The 20,285-nt window shown below is 38.9% G+C and overlaps 1 protein-coding gene and 1 long non-coding RNA gene across 9 annotated transcripts in view; one reads left to right on the forward strand and one right to left on the reverse strand.

Moving 5' to 3' along the window:
- LOC307036328 overlaps nt 1–20,285 on the reverse strand; it is a 238,918-nt gene that overhangs the window by 160,348 nt on the left and 58,285 nt on the right. The gene's annotated exons all lie outside the window — the stretch shown is intronic.
- Nucleotides 1–20,285, forward strand: part of bcas3 (BCAS3 microtubule associated cell migration factor) — a 363,412-nt gene that overhangs the window by 101,077 nt on the left and 242,050 nt on the right. For all 8 annotated transcript variants that reach the window (XR_013807330.1, XM_079676535.1, XM_079676538.1 and 5 more), the window contains exons 17-22: nt 1,864–1,988; nt 2,759–2,924; nt 3,003–3,100; nt 10,949–11,049; nt 14,935–15,131; nt 15,612–15,709. Coding sequence is in view for 7 of the 8 variants with exons in the window: in XM_079676535.1 (XP_079532661.1) it covers nt 1,864–1,988; nt 2,759–2,924; nt 3,003–3,100; nt 10,949–11,049; nt 14,935–15,131; nt 15,612–15,709 (785 nt within the window). In the remaining variant the exon portion in view is untranslated. The remainder of the gene's footprint in view (nt 1–1,863; nt 1,989–2,758; nt 2,925–3,002; nt 3,101–10,948; nt 11,050–14,934; nt 15,132–15,611; nt 15,710–20,285) is intronic.

The raw sequence follows: 20,285 nt of genomic DNA on the forward strand, positions 1-20,285 counted from the left end.
ATTTTTACTTTTCTTTATGATAGGGGCCAATAAAGTGATGATGAAAAATTTGATGTTGTCAGGTAGTTGGATGGGCAACTATGAAATCTCTTGCATTTCAGAAAATTGCAGTGTGTAGAAAAATGTATTAATTGATAACAAAAGCCTAGTACCCTCAATTTGTGTGACGGCTGTTTGCTAATCAGTGCTTATTTAAGCGATTTCGTAAACAACCAGTTCCAATGTAACTGGATGATTGGATGATAAGATTATAAGCTATCAATGGCGACTGTTTTCTAATGTAAGACTTTTTAGCCAACAAATGTATTGCCCATTAATTGAGAATTGAACCATTTTACCAGTGCCAACAAGGATTGGTTAAAGCCAACTGGCTGGCTAGTTAAACCAAGTGTGTAGTGCACTGTACTGGCAGGTAAAATAAACTCCTATTCTTAATGTTCCCAACCCTAGTCCAGATGCTGTTCGCATTGTATTTATATTCTCACTTGTTACTGTGCCTAAGATGTATAATGGCAGGGAAAACGCTCCACCAAATGGAAATTAGTTTTTCATCAATTTTCTTTTTTAAGTAAGGAAAGACAGTAGTTTGTGTGTAGCGTTCTCACCAGTAATGTTTCCAAAGGTCAAGGTTAAGCATCCCTATGGGAGTGCGTGACACTACCATGAGTTTGTGACCCCTACGACAACCTCATGCCCGATCTGCTGTGACTGTGTTTTACTGTCCTGGTCAGTTATAAGGCCGGACAATAATACCAGACCTAGCTACTGTTCTTTGATCATTACCACATGGGCAGCCCTACCGCAGCTGAAAACCCTTTTTATGTCCGTTTCCTCTCAAACAGTCCTGACATGCTCAATAATCCAATAAATACCATACGTTTTTCTCCTGTTGCCAATACAAGGGAAGCAGCTGGGACACTGCTGTTGTGCGATGCATGTTCCTTTGAGTGATACATATTGTAATTCTCTATAAAAAGTATCCTTTACACCTTGTATATTCTGTGTAATTTAAAGAAGTTTACATGCCTTCCAAATTCATCCTAATAAGCAATACACTTGGTGTTATACTGAATATCAGGAACACTGTATATACTATGTCTGTAATATCAAGCCCATTACCTATCACATGAAATTGTTCATTAAGTGGCAGTCTGTCAACCAATTGTGACTTCTGTAACCCTCACAAACGCTTACGATGGAAGCTAAATCTTGAAAAAATTATATTGAATTGAGTATAGGGTAAAATGAGAATGTGGACATTCTTTATTGCACACAAGCTTTTAAGTTTGCCTGATTTTGGTTATTTTATTAATATGAATTAAGTAAGCACTTATTTTAGAGCTTAATTCATTTTTTCCTTGACTGCTAATAAGGTGGATGCTTAATGTATTTAAAATCTCCCTTGCTTGCCTTCTTGCATGCAAAACACTTTTATAAGTTAATGTTATTCATTGAGCAATGTCACTGTGTAACTTTCATATACTTGCCTCCAATGTGTTACATTGTTGTTTTGTAACGTTGAAAATCATCATGTGTTCTAAATCAGATTCTGATTATATAATTCATTAAACAAGCGCCTATTTAAATAGTGTCTCAACTATGCCACATATGTATTGTACTTCACCATATGTGCCTCAAAGTCAGTTTAAGAGGGAATATTCTTGTTTGCTGCTCTTTAACAACAATATGCATGGGGCAAATCAAGTTTATAATTATCGTGTTTGCTCCATGGTCTGTTGGTTACAGTATCCAAACATCATTTGATTTTGACATGTTCAAACACCACACAGAGCAACTTTGAGACCAGTCTCTGCATTCTTCTTCATATGTTGTCTAATCTTCGTACACTTTCCCCTCCTTTAGCAAAGCCAAGCCGCCCCCTCAGATGTCCCCGAGCAAGTCCAGTGGAGGAGAGTTCTGCGTGGCCGCCATCTTCGCCTCATCTCGCTCCTGGTTCATCACCAACCCCAACATGAAAAGAGAGAAAGGTAAGACCATAGCCACAGGTGCTTTTAGAATTAAGATCCTGGCAATGTTCCAACAAGTCTTCCAAAAATGCATTACCAAAATACACTGTTGCAGGAATGAGTCCTAAAGCCCGGAAGTGGCGTAGCATTTTACAACTTCCGGTTCCCTCTTCTCAAATAAAAGGGTTTTGTAAGGTCTGTGGTTAACATAAGCACTTCGAGCGATAGAATTACTAACAAAGAATTACTAACAAAGCACTTATATACTAATAAAGGACTGGCTTATCTAAAGCCAGTTCAGTAGCACTTGAAATGTTTTGGCTCTAGGAAACCTGATGTACTTATATGATTCTGTTTTCTTCTAGTTTGTATCTTGTTGGTTGAATGCACTTATTGTAAGTCGCTTTGGATAAAAGCGTGACGTGCATCACAACTTAACTTAAGTTTCTTTATAGCCTTATTCTAGCTTTTTACTTCTGTCGACTGCATTTTGCAATTCAAAAATCATAAATCAAGTGTGTTTGCTATAGATCTTTTATTCATGCAAAATCCAATGGACAAATCTATTGTCTCATTGTTTTATCAAATCGTTTTTTTATCCAGGATGCCCTTGAGATACTTACTTCCTGGTCAGCCAACAAAAATACATCTTCACTGCCCCACTCTATTAAAAAAAACAAATGACAACATGCTGGCAGTTCCTCCCTCATTATTGTTAGTGCACCTTTTAATTACCATTTTAAGTAGCATATATAACAGTATTCTTACCACTGCCTTTTTCCCCTTCATAGATCCATCCAAGCAGTCAGTCGTTGAGTCGTTGTACATCATCAGCTGCTATGGAACAATGGTGGAACATGTCTTGGAGCCTCGGCCAATCAGCACTGCTCAAAAGATTAGTGATGACACACCACTGGAGCTCAACACCTGCCCAAGAGCCTGCTGGAATCTAGCCAGGTAAAACTATGCTGACCAATCATTCTAGAAAGAGTGCCTCTAATACAGTCAGTGATACAGTTATTTCTTTTGGTGCAGGACTCCACAATGGAATGAGTTGCAGCCACCCTTCAACTCCAACCATCCCTTGGTGTTGGCCTCAGATCTGGTGCAGTACTATCAGTATCTTCTGGCTGGTGAGTGCTGACAAAATCTTTCTACGTTCATTGGTTTGATTGTGTTCAACCATATTCACATATATTCTAGGATTTCAGGAACGTTTAATGCATATGAAGTCAATGTAAACAATATATTCCAGTACAAGTCAATGCATGCTTGCCTCAGGCAAATTGAAGTGAATAAGTGTTCCAGGCGTCAACTTATTAATATACTTTTAAAGAAGGAAACATTTTGACAGTGCTTTATATATACATTAATGTTTAGTTTTTTTAAGAACCATGCTCGCTGTACTTAATCAGTTCCCAAATATATTGTCTGTAAAAAATTGCTGTTAAAATAATTACTCTAAACCTCATACTGTATTTTTTTTTGTGACAAACATAATTTACGGTCCGGATAGAAAATAAATACAAGCTCTGGGCGCTGAACATATTTAAAGCCCTTTATGTGCTGAACTTTTTGGTAATATAATAAATGACAGTGTGGCAGACAGCACCATGCACTGTACATGCAGTGTACTGTACCAGATGAATCTGCAGCTCATGTTTAATATGCTCCGGCAAATGCGTCTGGTTCCCCTCCGCTCAGCAGCCTGTGATGTGACAAGCCAATCACAACCATTTATCCAATATGGGAAGTATGCAGAGCCCAGTTAAGGCATTTTTGAACACTACCAAGATGGCTGCAGCTGACCTGGAAACTTCTGTTGTTGGCCCGCTATTGGGAAGCCTGACAAAAAATTGCAAAGTCATCTGCCAAATCAAATAAAACAGAATCTTGCTAATTTGGAGAGTACAAACAACTTTATTCTTTCATTTCTAATGTCAAAAATTGCAACATTCATTTACAAATATGAATCATGCTTCTCACTCATAGCGCATTTAGAGTATACTGATATGAAAATAAAAAAGGTATGTTTTTGGAAATTAATCAACTATTTCAGCTGAACATGTAGTTTAGGTAAATATTTATTTCCTCTTTGCTTTTCCCTTTGTGGTACATTTTTGACACCATTATTTACCAAAATATTGATTTGTTATAAAAGTGAGTTTAAATTCAAAGTGCCATTTTACCATTGCGTATCTGCCTGCACTGTATGCACTATTTCATTTTATACATGTAGTTATTGACATATAGGAAAATGTATGTTTTGGTTGAACTTGGTTGAAAATACATGCTGTGTCTTTTTTTCTATATGCATCATTAGTCAAGGTGGTGACCCCTATTCCCTGCTTTTCCATGTTGACTGTGTTGAAAGCCAGTCCTTTGCGTCGTATTGGTGCCACATGCTGAGATGAGACCTCTCCAGTCAACAGCCATAACATGTCCTTTCTCAAAGTGTTCCGTGAAAGATACTTCAGCCAGTTATACTATTTCACATCTCATGAGCGATATCGAAAAGTATATCCATTCCTTTGTTCGGTACTCAAGTCCGTTCTTCGGCGGCTGCGCTAAATGCCAGCTCCGGGACACGCTAGCATAATGCTACAAGATGCCGCTCTCAAACCAATTAGCTGACACCCTAAACTCTCTAATTCAATAACAAGTACAGAGCAGTGAGCACTTTAAGTTGCCCTCTGAAAGGCCAATTCGCAAAAAGCACCGAGTGCACTCGGATGGCCACACACGGTATCAATCCACCCCCTGGAATCGGCTGGCGTTTTGAGCTCACTCCATAATTATAAACACACGGAATCTGTAATTAGCTCTCGCAGCTGCTCCGGGGCAAGTGGTAGCTGTTTTACCCTAATTTCTCCACTCATCTCTGTTGACTTCTGCACTGCTCCAGGTCTAACTGGTAGGATATTTTTCTCAAATTAGTGCTAATGGTCTCTCCTAGTGTCACAGCAATGAGGACACGTTGGAATGACGGACATGCGCGTCAACTTATTCTACCATTGTCTCTGCCAACATGGGCAGAGGAACTCTGCATAATGAGAGGGATTCATTGCATTAACATTTACATCCAATTAACAATAGCCAGATAACACCGCCCTGTCTCTTTATACCCCCAACCATCCAAGTGTGAACAATGCGTGGTCACAACGTTATAAACATAATTGTTCAGCCCTCTACCCATTTTGTGTGCTCCTGCCATTTTCCCTCAGGGTCGGTGTCCTAGACACCGCCACCACCGGTCTTGTCTCTTGCACGGCAACTTCCAATTTGTGTGTGCATTGCAACCGAGCTCAAGCATTCAACATCCCTTTTCTCAGCATGCTTCCCCTTGCCAGCCCTCTCTACTGCCGTTTCCTCCAGGGCTTGGCAGCGCAAAGGAGTAGTGATCCAGGAGAAAGAGTAGATTTGACCCAAGGATGAATTACAGCACAGCCATACGCCTCTTGTCCAGTTGCCTCCTGCTGAACATAACGATCCTGCCACTGCAGATGAAACTGAAAAAGGCACACAAATCTTACTTGCAGAACAAACTGTGCTATTTAGGTTTTATTTGTGTGGCGAGGCGGGCAGGGAAGATAGTGGCCGACCCCCTCCCACCCTGGACACAAACTGTTCACCCCCCTCCCCTCTGGCAGGAGGCTCTCTCCATCAGGACCAAAGCCTCTCGCCACTTCAACTGTTTCTTCCCTTAACGGCCTAATTAAACAGTATGCATAAAATGAATGCACACTTTGCGAACAATATCTTGTTTAATTTTATTTGAAGTAATGGACGAACCATACTAAGAAATCTATGGAAATCCCCTTCTTCTAATCATCTTACAAAACAGGCTGTGTCTCGAAAAAGGTGACACGACGGCACAAAGCTGGCAGTGCTTGATTGACAGGCCGTGTTCTCTGGTCTCGTGGCTCAATATTGGATGACCAAGGCTGATTAAAAATGCAGTATGCAGGGAAAGGAGTAGGAAGGGGAGAGGAAGGGCCGGGGTCATGCAAGACCAGAGTCTCCAGGACGGGATGATAAAAGGCAGCAGTGGCGCCACTTCATGGTCACTATCTCCACCTGTCCATCTGTAGCAGCTACTCGCAGCACTCAGCCTCGCAGAGGACAGCAACGTGCTGCACTGCCTCGGAGAGATAAGGAAGAAAGGGACACATATTATACAGTATACTCACAAATAGAAGAGATGCTGTAGGGGGATACAGCTTAATAAAAGCAGTCTTGAGCCAATTGTTTAGTGTTTGGGGATCCCCTCTTTGTAATGTGGAATCACAGAATTGTTCTCCAAAAGTATTAGGCAAGTGTGTGAATGGATCAATTTTCTCTTTGCCAGAGGTGTTTGAGCTGGGTAATAAGGTGACTCCTATAATCCCTATCAAAACACCCTAATGTATTATAATTATACCTTTTATTCAGATTTTCTTCTCACTGATTGTTTTCCTGGGGTGAAATTTACTTAGCTGTCCACACCATGCTTTCCAACATCTTCTCCCCTTGCCGCAAAGTTGTTTGAAGTAAACAACCTGGTGAATAATTTACCACCTATATCTGGCTGGCTCCTTTGGCGATGAAAGCGGCAACAGAGGCTATGCTTTTTGGCCGCGGCCCTCCCCTCCCTACCTGTCATATAATGTGCTAATTGTGGAGACTGACTGACTGGCTCGCTCTGCTGCTCTCTTGGGACTTTGAGGCCCATGACAGGCCAGCCTCAGTTGCCTTGTCAATAGATCTAATTGCTCCGAGAGAGGGGCTGGAGTGATGGCCTTGGAGCATCATCAGGCATTTGGTAAAGAGAAACCATGGCGCCATGACTGGGTCAGTAATCAAAGAGAGGGAGAGAAAGGAAGGGGTAAGTGTAGCACTGGCTGAATGAAGGTACTGTCAGTCAAATCCGCCTTGAATGATATATAATGACTAAGCTATCCCAATCTGTCAGTATGCCAGCACCTATCTGCCAGAGTACTACTCCAAAGAGGAAAGCGAGAAGAGAGGAACGTGAGAAGAGAGATAGGCGGAGGAAACCTAGCAGGTGAAATGTCTGGCAGCCAAGTGTGGCAGGTCAAAGCAGAGATAGGAAGAATGCAGAAAGACTAAATTAATCTTTAAAAAAATGAATAAGATAAAGGTGGACAGAGGGGCCAGACTAGACAAGACGGCTATCCTCTGTCCACCGAGCAGCCAGATCTATCAGATTGTTGTCCCTTATCTGGCCCTGGAGATCGGCCTGTCCGACCGCTGGCCCAAGGCCTCGGGAGGTCGGGCTACATCAATACCTGGGCAGCCTTTGTTCTTGTTCTGACTCCCTGCTTCACTGCTTTGGCCAACAGGCCACTGGCTTCCAGCCTTCAGCACAGAAAAAAAAAACACTCTCTCTGCATTCAAGATAAATCTGTTCCTCTGTGATGTAGATTGTTTTTCTTTCCTATGTCGATATGCAAGCATATAACTACAGTGTGGTTGCTGAATAAACTGACCAAAGCAAAGTATTACACTATTAAACCAACCTTTATAGTTAGGAAAATACATTGTCTAACACTGGACAACAGGATAAGTATATTAGCCACATAATAAAACCCCAGACTTTTCATGCATTTCTGCACAAGTTAGCGATGGTACAGAATGTTTGGCTGACAGATGGTTAAGAGGGACTAATGTGCCAAACATATTCAGGGTCATTGTCAATTAGCTTTACTTATGCAGCAACACAATGTGGCAAAAATGTGCAAGCATACATTTATTGTAGTACCAAGTATGATTCCAATGAAAGTTCCTGAAATTCAGCACATATTATACATTGATGAGATGTGTTTTGGCATTAATTGAGCCTAAAAATGTAATTAAATAAAAAAATGTATTTGCTCAAATGGCTCGAGTCACCTTTTGACCTCTTTGTCATAAGCATGAGTTCTTTGGGAAATTGTTCAACAATGATGCGACAAAGGCATTATTATTGCAAAAAAAAAAAACATTACAAAAATGTTTTCTAAAAAGTCTGAATTTACATTTAAATACGACTAAATATGAGTCTGCTATGTACAATAAAGCAGTCACTTAAGCAGTTAAACATTAACAAGGAGAACAATTGAAGAAATCTCAAGTAGACTGATGAGAAGGAATTCCTCTGAAGTGTATTATCCCAATTGAATTATCCTGTTTTTAAAATGAGTTTTAGTAATTACATTTTTCTATGCCGACTCGGATGTTTCTATAAATATGTAAATGAAAAAACAAGATCATTTCTACTCTGCTTAAGCCACACACTTAAACTCCTTTCTTCAGTACAGTGCAATAAGTTTGCACTTAAAAATGTCCCGTCTGTGAAATTGCATTGACGTTCTGTCTCATAAAAGCCAGTAATGAGCGTTGTAAAAGCAAAAGGCCAAGTGGCGGGCTAGCCGGACGCTAAGATGGGTAGATATGACTGTAACAGCCGGGTTCAGTCTGGCTCCTGACGTGCACACACACACACACACACACACACACACACACACACACACACACACACACACACACACACACACACACACACACACACACACACACACACACACACACACACACACACACACACACACACACACACACACACACACACACACACACACGGAGGGTTGTGTATTGGGTATGACCCATGGGTATGACCACTAGCTCCCCACGCCGGAGCCTGGCTGTGACTCTGGTCATTGAAAGCCCCCTCCCCACTGGAAACATGATCCAGCCAGTCCACCAACTGCTTCAGAACATCAATAATTAATTAGGGAACAGTTATTGGCCCCTATGGTCAGGGAAAGAGAGAAAGAGGGCAGGGGTAAGATACATATGCTCAGGCTTGGGGGAGTGGGGATTACATGTAACAAGATTACTAACCAGCATACAAAAAAGGGTAACTGTATTCCCTTACAGTCAACAGATTACTGTTACAGGTCTTATAATCATGGGTTACTAGCAGGATTGCAATGTTAGTAAAACAACTAAAAACAGCATATTGTGTAATGTAAGCTGTTCTGTTCTGTAGGTTAATACTTTAATGTGTGACTTTATACGCTGCCCGAATCTGCTTTATGGTTTTCACTTTCCTTTCCTTTTTTTAAATCAGTAGGTCAACCTTTATGTTCATACAATAGTGTGTGTGAGGTATGTATTAACTGTATGTATGTATGTATGTATGTATGTATGTATGTATGTATGTATGTATGTATGTATGTATGTATGTATGTATGTATGTATGTATGTATGTATGTATGTATGTATGTATGTATGTATGTATGTATGTATGTATGTATGTATGTATGTATGTATGTATGTATGTATGTATTGAACTAAACGGAGCATTTGACGTCAGCTTAGATTTAATTTCTGTTTGTTTAAGCTGTAGTATGTGCTAATGTGTTTCAGTGTTGGTGTATAGGCTACAGCCTGGATATGCTTTAAATAAAAAAAAAATTCTAAGGTCACATTGTGTTGACTAACATAATATACATTTGTTAATTATTTTATTTATTTATCTGCATTGCATAGTGAGGTAATCCAAAAGTAAAGTAATCAGATAACATTACTTTTATATGTTGATACTCAGATTAGGTTACTGATTATAGATATTTTTTACAGGCAACTAGTAATTGTAACAGAATACATTTTTAAAGTAACCCTCCCAACCCTGTATATATTGTATATACAGTATATAAATATATATATAAAGGCCTAGGAGATACATGTAACAGCAAAATTAGGATAAAACAAAAATAACCTCATTCCATTACAGTTGCATACAAAAATACGTAATCAGATTACCAAAGCGTTTAAACTATTTGAAATATATATAAAAAAAGATAAAAATGGGGATCTGTTACTAGCAGGATAACAGGGGGCGTGTGGGAGAGAAACTCCTTCTGGAAGGTACTTTGAGATTTTAGCTTTTGCAGACCATTTACACACAAAAAAAATACATATAACACAAAAGAAAGGAACAACTCCAGAAAGCATAATAAGACCTGTTTAGATTAAGCCACTGATTACATATCTATAGGTACTTTGTAATTGTAATGGAATACATTCTTAAAGTTACCCTCCCAACCCTGTTTAAATATCAATGATTACAATAACCTTTCAACAAATTGTGCCTGTGTGTGTGTCAGTGTTTTATAAAGAGTCAGTGAGAGAGAGGAGAACATGACAGAGACCAAGAGACAGATGGAGTTCTCATGGCTTGAGTTAGCAGGCATGCGGAATAAGTCCTAATGTACAGAGTCAGTCCTCTGTCTCCCACCTCAGGTATGGGGTTTGTTTAACACAGGAATAGCTAATACACTTGTCAAGTCCACATCTGGAGAACAGGAGGCACTGCTGTATTTAGCCACACACACACTCACACTTTTCATACACACAGGACAAAGGCTTTGCTTTTTGAAACCTCTGTAACACCATGTCACACACTTCACCACTTCTTCTTCAAATACATTCACCTTCCCCAGTCCTCGTTTTTTGTACATATTTATTTTTTATATATTTATTATATTTGTTTTCGATCTTCCAAAAAAACATCATGTCTAAACAGAATTAAACATTTGAACCATTAAGTCATAACTGCCTACATATTTGTATTGGTATAGAAAAAGACCAAATCAGACTCCAAACACACTTTAATAAACTAGTTCTCAATTATCATTTTCCTTTACAGGCTCATTCATGCAAATGATAATAGAAATATGTGATTTACTCCCCTAGTCAGCTTTGACCTGCCGTTCCTCTCTTTAAGCACTATCAGTTTCATGTTTTATGAAGCTGAAGGCCTTTACACTTTTTAATACAATCATTCTGTATAAACCATTGAAAACTTAAATATTACCGATAATCTCTGTCACCGTAATGAAATTGGATATTGGAACGCAATATAGGCAGCTAAAAATATATAACATTTAATCGATGGGTAAAACATTATAGAATGGTGTGTTTGTGTGTTTTCCTAGCGATGCCCCCAGGAAGCCCCAGCCCGATCACCCGCCACGAGTCGTCGGACAGCCTGGCGTCAGACCACAGCGTTCCTGAGGACGAGGAGTGGCTCTCTCAGGTCAGAACCTTATCTCTACCAACATTACAGTTACCTGACTATAACATTTTGGTTGCTGTGTTCTAACATTTAAACTGTTGCTTTGGACAAAAAGAAAAGTTTGATCGTGACTGATTGGCTTAATGTGATTCTTAAAAATCCCGCTTCAAGATACACTTTACTGCAGCAAAGGGTGTGTCCAAATTGCAATAAAAACAGGTTTGAGAAATTATCACATTTGAATGTTTGACTTAATTTTGCATGATTCTCTCAAATTCAAAACCTAAGTTCAGGAAAACAAAATATAATTGCGGTTGCAAAAAAGCTGTTTCCTATACTAAATGAAAAGACTATCTGGATCTTAATTTTTTGGATTCACATTTACTGACCTTGAACATTAAAATAGGATAACTTCCTAATCACGAATGTCATCCTACAATATACTGAAATGTTCACAGTATTTGTCAAGGCATGATTTAGAATCAGAATACCTTTATTAGTCCCACAGAGGGAAAATGTGCAGCGTTACAGCAGGAAAGAGCCATAGACAGCTTAGTCATGCATATCTTACATGCGTTAAAAAAAGTACTAAGTTATAATATAATAAACAATATTCTAAAAAAGTACTAAGTTATAATATAATAAACAATATGCTAAAAAAAGATAAAAACTAAAAAAGTTACATCATTTTCAAAAATACAGATCAAAAACAAATCAAATCTACAAATCAAATCCTGTAGCAGTTCTTAGGGTTTAGCAGCCCGGTATATATTAGTTATTAAAGATGGCATATGTATATAAAGTATATATTGCACATAAAGCACATATTGCACATAGTTTGACGGTATTTAACAGCAGCAAGTTACACAATTTACAAAATACAAGATACATACCTTGTAACAGTAACAAGGGTTTAGCAGCCAGGTATAAATTACACAGTTATTAATGGCATATATATATTGATTTAGCGGCCAGGTATAAATTACACAGTTATGTTAGAAATATCCAGTACACAAACCCTTGTCTTTTCAGCTTAACCCACAGAGCACTCATCCTACGTGTCGGCAGGTAACCCACTACATTTTCACCATCAATTATTCCACTGCATGTATAATTGATCGGTTAAAATGCACCCCATTTAGCTTGCTGAGGCACTTGTCCATATCTGCCATGATAGTTTGCCAGGAGCAAAACTATCCATTGCACTAACCTAGATTTTTAGGAAAGTCCTGTCAAATCATTGGTAGGGACGTATTCTTCAGTTGTTGGATATGTAACGGTACAGCTCTACATACCTTAGCATGTACCTACGATGGAACTCTTTTGGATCGTTCCAGACTATTAAGGAATGTAGGCTAAAAGGACCAAAACGAAATAAACACAGGGATGTGGATATGACATAAAGGGCAGAATTCCAGTACCTCCGATTTATCACACAGTATCTTGGTGGATTGAGAAATGCTTTTTGAATTACAGTCTAAGTAATTGCCCTGTGGATTCCATCATATCATATCAGTTGCCTTCATTAGATTATAAGCAGGCGTTTTGGCTTTGCGTTGGGATTTAGGATTGATCGGCTCTCCACTAATGAAATGTGAGGTTTGTGACCCTCCATGTCAGTGCTCCAGCCGCTGTAACATCAGGCCGTTTGCTGCTTATCAGCCAGAGTAACTCTTCAGCTGGCTGTCCGTCGACAACAAATGCTCCTGTCCTTACACCTCGCTCCACCGCAGGTCTCTACATCTCATCTGTCAAGTTTGATGTGATGGAAAATAATGACATAGCTCATAGCAGTTGATAGATGGTTAAACTGATCTAGTCATTCCTAGTACATGAATACATATGTTCTAAGACATTGTGCGTTACAACATCTCACCACAAGTCAGAAAATGTTGGGCCTAGATGAGCCTTTGTTGCTTTAGTTCTTGCAATGTGTCCCTCACATATGGTGCTTTTTGGCCCTGGCATTGGTGAAAGACATACATTTAATGTATTGTTCAGCTAAAGAAGAAGAGAAAAAACAAACAGGTGTAACGAAAAACAAGCAAATGGCTCTTTCAATTTGTATCTTCATCTCATCTGATCTTTCGAATACTCGGAAACGTTGACATGACCATTTGGAATAAAGCTAACTGGTGATCAAGAGTCGTTGGAAGTTCATCAGCAAATTCTGCTTTGTTTTAATGTATGTATCATGACAACAACTTGCATGTCTGCAATCTTAGGTCTTTATGTTTCTGATTTTGAAAGATTGAGAGTTTGAAGAGTTGTTTTCCTCTTGCAAAGGACCAGAAGGCTTGCTAGTTGGTCGTTAGCTTTAGTCTTTTGGTTGTGTTCACATGCAGGTTTTTGTCAAGAAGCGGACAATGTAAGTTAATCAACATTGACCCCATTGCCATTAATTATGTGATGTCTGTTTGATGTGCCTGGGCCTTTAGTGTTTACAGTATATGCATATATATGTGTATGAACACTGATTCACAGAGGACTCCAGAAAGGGTAAGCTCCCACTCTTGTCTTAGATGTTGGCCCCTAGCAGCCAGAGTGGATTTCTACAACGAGCTGAGAGCTGGGCTGAGGTGAGAGATGAACATGTAGGAAGTAAAGATAATTACATGTGAACAGTGAGACACCAAGATCCATGTTAAGTGTTGCAGGGAGTTGAAAAGTCAGAGTTAGCGTGGGAGAGATTGAACAAGTGGGAGTTGCAGCCAGAAGATTGTTACATTACAGTCGAAGAGGAGAAGGAGAACGGAGGAGGCATTAATAGTCTGATGTTTGTGAGTCATCCACTCCTATCTTACATTCAGCAGGCATTAGTGCCACTCCGCTCAGGTGCCCATGGACCGCCTGCCATTCCAGTGCCATCTTTTTTCTCCCAGGAGGCCACACTTCACCCTCAATGCCATGATGTTGCTAGAGTCACACTTTCATTAACCCTCTGGGAATGCTTCCCATCGTACCACCGGCTCTCCCAACACACAAGACCTAGATGAGTTCTGACAACATTCTCAGACTTTTAGTAGTGCAGGGGTACATCAAGCTTTTTGTTGGATGTCATGTAAATGAGTTCATATCAGTAGTCTATGGGGTGAGTATTGGCCTATAGCCAACCCCCTGTCAAATCCACTGATGACGACTCTTAAGGAAAATTGCCAGGACTCTGTCATTGACTTACTGGCGATAGAGGAGAACCAAAAATATGTTTTTTGTAATAGAATGGAATGACAGAAAAGTAATCGTTTCATTTGGTTAGTGTTTCCACTTTGGTTGAAATAGGAATACCTGGAGAACAATGGGATGCTTTTCTGTTTTTCTGTGTTATTTTGTTGCACTGTTGGAGCAGCCTGTGACCTAAGATTGTCATCGTCATAACTACACTGTAGCTATGTTCGTATGACCAATACAAGCCTTGAAACCTTGAAAACTTGATGCTATGCATTTTCTTACACATATTAATTTAATCCGCAGAATAAAGTGGAAAAGATTGTTATTAATTATGTTGTTAAAAAATGTAATTCCCACACAGTTTTATCACCATGTTTTTGTGCTTTACCAGAAAGACAGATGAAATAGATGTTAGCTAAAATTAATTTGAGTTACAGAAGACGGCCCGTAAAAGACTGTTTGAATTTTTCTCTCTTTAGCATTCTCATTAATGACCAAATACCTACAAATCTAACTGAAAATATACAAATTCCCAACGGTCTTAAATGTACTCCCTGTTAAGTGCTATTTGGCATTTGTTAACGAGCCTAACTGTACATGCCACAAGCTAAACTGGAACAGTAAACAAGTTCAACGTTAGCTGCTAAACATAAGATAGTTGATGTGTGAGCATCATAACATTATTGAGCGTTACTCAATCATATTCTTACCTCACTAATCTTTTCTCTTGAATCTCAGGTGGAAATTGTGACCCACACAGGGCCCCACCGACGCCTTTGGATGGGCCCACAGTTTCAGTTCAAGACCATTCACCCTTCAGGCCAGACCACCGTCATTTCCTCCTCATCCTCCGTCCTTCAGTCCCAGGGTCCCTCTGATGTCCAACAGCCCCTGTTGGATTTTGACACGGATGACCTGGACCTTCACAGTTTGAGGTACAAGTTGTTAAAATAAGTGAAGTCTATATGCCAATATATGGCATTTTCGCCCTATATCAACAAGAACAAACTGCCTGCCCCGGCTGTAATCACTCGTTTAAAAAAAAGAAGCAAAGCATCTGAGGCCCGTGGATAATACTGCATGTGTGTATTAATAAGGGGCTGCTGAATTAATCAAACTGTTATTGAAATTGCAATATTGGCTGGTGCAATATTCAAATCGTAGGAAGTACAATATGTCTTGCAGCCAAAACATGTGTAAATGCAATCTCAAATGAAGGATTGCGGTACTGCATACATGTCCAAGCCTACTCCTTCTATCCTACTGACCTAATACAATATTTTTTCTTGGTACAGAAATCATTCCTTCCAATATCCTGATTCATATTGCAGTTCCAATATTAGTCAGATTAATCACAATACGTTTTGTCTTACACATTCTTCAGTAAGTAATGTCCAGATATGTTATGCGTGCAGGATCCAACCGGTACGTTCAGAGCCAGTCAGCATGCCCGGCTCCTCTAGGCTGGTAGCTGATCGCAGAGGGCAGGCCAACATCATGGACTCAGGATCAGGTAGGAAACTTTCTTTGTTTACCTCTTCTTTATTGTAAAACCTTGTCTTTTGCACTTCTGATACCATCTTGGTTCTTTATATTGGCTTGTCCTCCTAATGGTTTCATTCGTATGATGTTCTTTTCCATCAACCTTACTGCAGTCTCTCATTATTTCATATTGGTCAATCCCATCAACCTCATCATTTGAACAGTCAGACTATATTTGGTGCTGTCTGTGTGGTCCATGCTTGTCTTGTGTTTTGGTATACTTACAATAACACTCAACCAACATGATACATTTCCACAAACAAATATATTGCAATAGAATGATCCAATAGTAAAATAATGGATATTATTATTATTATTATTATTATTATTATTATTATTGTATTATTATCTGCCATTCTTTTCCTACTTGAAATCCAATTCCCAACCACTTAAATTGAAAATTGAGGTATTTTGCAGTAATTATTATTGTGGCAATATGGTTATATAGAAAACTGAATCATCTTGAATTGTCTAAATTGTCCATCTTACCTGATCCATATTCTACATCCTTCGCTGATTGGATGAATTGAAGTTATGGTGGGAAGGGGTGAACGTTTAGACTCAGTTGTCCATTTTTAAATGAATATTTGAAGATTTTGTATGGTTTTACCAACTAAGCCTTACATATAAAAACATATAGAGGCCAAAGTCATTCATATAATGACTTCTTTATAATTGTAGGTGTGTTTTTATGTAATCATTTGGTTTTTCCGAGTTCCAACCTTTCTTTACCGTACATTATCAAAGATATAATTACCTGAAAAAAAAATGTTTTAGCTGATCTAAAGTTATAGATCAACAGCAGTTTAATAGCATAATGCCAATATGTTCTCAAACTGTAAAAGCTCTTGTCTGTTTTGGAAAAGAAAAAAGCAAATGCTTTCCATGTTGAGAAGCCTTTAACCTTTAACCCCAGAACACATGACCATATCTTCACTTCTAAAAGGTTTAAATTAATAATATTTTTTCTCAAAGCAATGATACACCTGTGAGTTTGATGTAGAAAAGTCAGTCAATATAGATGTGTTTATTTTAAAGTAAATTCAGATTGAACAAAAATGTAAATTATAGTGCCCGTCCAAAAAAGAAAACATTACTTATAGTGAAAACCACCCTTGAATGATGGGTTAGTAGACTAAAAGCGTTAAGAAACCAAACTATAACATATAATAAGTACCCTGTATCAAGATCGATGCAAAACAAGTGACATTTGACCTTTTTAGAGAGGTTTAGCAAAAAAAAAACACTTCTGGGGTCATTTGGGGGCATTTTCCATATCTCTGGCCCCCCTCGGTCGATTTTGATGATTGACACCTCTGTTGAACCGTTAGAGCCAATAGAATCGAGGGGAAGTTCCTAAAATCCATCTAAACATTACTATTGGTGAATAGAGTGATGCGTAGCCAGAATGCCCAAAACCGGAAGCTGGTTTGTAGCTCTCACACACTCTATATGAGATCTCAGTTTTTTACAAAAATGTTATAATGGATTATCAGTAATCATTTCAAAGTGACACAGATACATTGGATTAACCTTCAGCAGCGTTTTTATGCGTTTTAATGCCATTGAACACAACTTTTGTTCAGAAAACAGCAAAGGTAAGACGTATTTGCCATTTTGGCTCCTTAAAGCTACGTTGTGTGTTGTCTGGTTTTGCCTTCGCTGCCCTGAGTTCTGGTTGCACAGTGATGCTACTTATACCTCTTTCATTTGATATCTTGTTTGTGCAGATCCGATAAGTAATACAATATTTCTACCGTGAGCTCTGTGCTAAGTGCGTTAGCATTTTTTTGCTTAGTGTTAATTCAGAGGCTTGGTATTACCCTTGTGTTTCGTTTAGCTAAACATTTTTCTTATCGTCAGTTTGCTGAGTTTCTTCCCGTTAAGTGGGTATGACACATTCATAGGTTGTTAAATGTTAAGAAGCCCTGAGACACAGTTTTGTGAAAAAAATCAGGTTAATACACTAAGCATATTGCTTAGAGGAGTGGTTCTCAACTGGTGGGTCGCGACCCAAAAGTGGGCCGCGGACCCGTTTCGAGTGGGTCGCAGATGTGTGAGGGAAGAAAAAATAAAAAAAAATATTTTTTTTTTTTTGTGGAAAAAACTTTTCTTTTGGAGGCCCGATTTTCTAACGCTGTGCATGCAGTCGGCGTTGGACTGGAAGTAACGGAGACCATAAACAGTTTTGAAAACTTTTGTAACATCTTTGCTGATATTTTTTCGAGTCTTCTGGCCAATCAGAATAAACATGTTGCCGGAAGTCCCCACGGAGAATAACTTTGCGGTAAAACTATTCTTTATACATCCATGTTTACAACTTCAGATCAAAATGAACACATAATGAAATATGAACCCCGGTTTGATGATTGACAGGTAACAGAACAATAGGGGCTATCTACCCTTACCCACAATTTAAAGTAATTCACACAGACTATCTCCTCTTTGCTCTTCTCTCTGTGTGGAGCAGAAGGTTCAGCTTCAGAACAAAGTGAAAAACAAACAATGGCATAACATATTATTAATACGTTGGGTAGTAATAGATTTATTTATTTTCTTCTCAGAGTGTACCAGAATGGATAGTTTATATGTTAGTATTTAAAAAAATCTCCTGGGGGGGAATCCCCCCAGACCCCCCTTCTGGGGTTGGGCTTTCAGCACGTGTGCCTTTTTGTGTTATACAGTTCAGCTTTGATCCCATCATGTCATTAAACCTTATTTAAAAGCATACTTTAGTTCTGTGAAGGGATATAAGGGATATGCACTGTACTTCACTTTCATTAATAGTGTATGCTGAAAAGCGTGTATATATATATATATATATTACAGCACGATTTTTTGTTGAATAGATTTGAGTGGTTCAAAATTTCGTGTCGCGATTTATTGACTAAGGAAAAAGTGGGTCCCGAGGCCTGACCAGTTGAGAACCGCTGGCTTAGAGTATGCTTTGTTTGCTGGTTGTATCTTAAGGGAGACTGCTGAATTTGGTTTGAATGAGTTTAATGTTAAAGAGATTTCCGTTGATGTTGTCTAACACAAGTACAATCGCATCCAAGTGGATTAGAAGTAGTCCGACATTTACACCAGCCATTCTTCAGCTTTCCTACGCGAGTTGCTGGTCCTGTTGTTCTCCCTTCCTATTGTTATGTGCACTTTGCCCTTTTTTTCTGTAATTAAATAGACTGCAATTGTTTGAAAAGGCCTGTAAAGTCTATCAGCCATTGAACAGGATTGATTTATTTTCAAGTGGTTTTGATGTCCCTCTACATGTCTCCTTTAATCTGGTTACGATGTTAGCCTAATCCAATCACACACAGAGATGAGAGGATTTCCCCTTTAAAATATGTCTTTTACTCTCAAATGATAATGCTGTTACATGGGTCTTGTGAATGTGTGTGTGGATTACGCCTGGTATTTACTGCCAGTGTGGGTATGGGTACCATCACTTATTGTGTGAAATTATATCCTGTTGCCTTTTATCTGATAAAGGAGATAAAGGAGCGACACAATGTCTGTGACATCGGCTGTGTCTTGTGACAGAGACTTCAGCCAGACCCGCCCACACACTGACATACTGTAGAGCCACTGCTGGGCTTTTCATACAGGTGCCAAGAAACATTTACATCATGTGTCTCAAAAAGGTGTTTCAAATATCTGATTTGATATTTGTCTTCTCTGCCTGTGGCTGCTTTCCAACACATACCAGTTAATAAGCACCACACCACACACAATTATGATAAGCAGATCAACAAAATGTTGGAATGTAACTAAGTATATTTACCTTACTTAAGTATAATTATACGGTACCTTACTTGAGCATTACCATCCACTAGATCAGGGGTTCCCAAAGTGGGGGTCGCGAGATGATCATAAAATAAAAATGGAAAATAAAAAATTATTTTAAAAAAATGGATTTCTTTTTTTTAATAATTTTTTTTTGAAATTATTATTAATAATAACGTTTGCATAGAAAAAAAATTATTTGACAATCCACTAGCGCAGTGTTTCTCAAACTTTTTCTTTTTCTTTTCTGAAATTAATTCACTAGCACACCATGAACAATTTTTGCCGAAACAAAACACAACTCTAACGCCGAGCATCTGAATTAGCACTAAGCGAAAGAGTGCTAACGCACTTAGCACATAACTCACGGTATTTTATACTTCTGCGATCTACAGAAGCTAGATATCATATGAAAGCTGAGATTCCTCAGATTCCAATGGTATAAGTATCATCACTGTGCGACGAAAGTTCACGGCAGCGAAAGCCAGCAAAGACAACACACAACTTCACTTTACGGGGCCAAAACGGCAAATACGTCTTACCTTTGCTGTTTTCTGAACAAAAGTTGTGTTCAATGGCATTAAAACGCATACAAACGCTGCTGAAGGTTAATCCAATGTCTCTGTGTCACTTTGAAATGACTACTGATAATCCAGCATAACATGTATGTCAATAAGAGTAGTTTTCATATAGAGCGTAACCCAGCTTCCGGTTTTGGGGATGCTGGCTGCCCATCACTCTCATTCCTCAATGGTAATGTTTAG

Source organism: Notothenia rossii (assembly GCF_949606895.1).
Source record: "Notothenia rossii genome assembly, chromosome: 4".
Taxonomy (NCBI): Eukaryota; Metazoa; Chordata; class Actinopteri; order Perciformes; family Nototheniidae; genus Notothenia; species Notothenia rossii.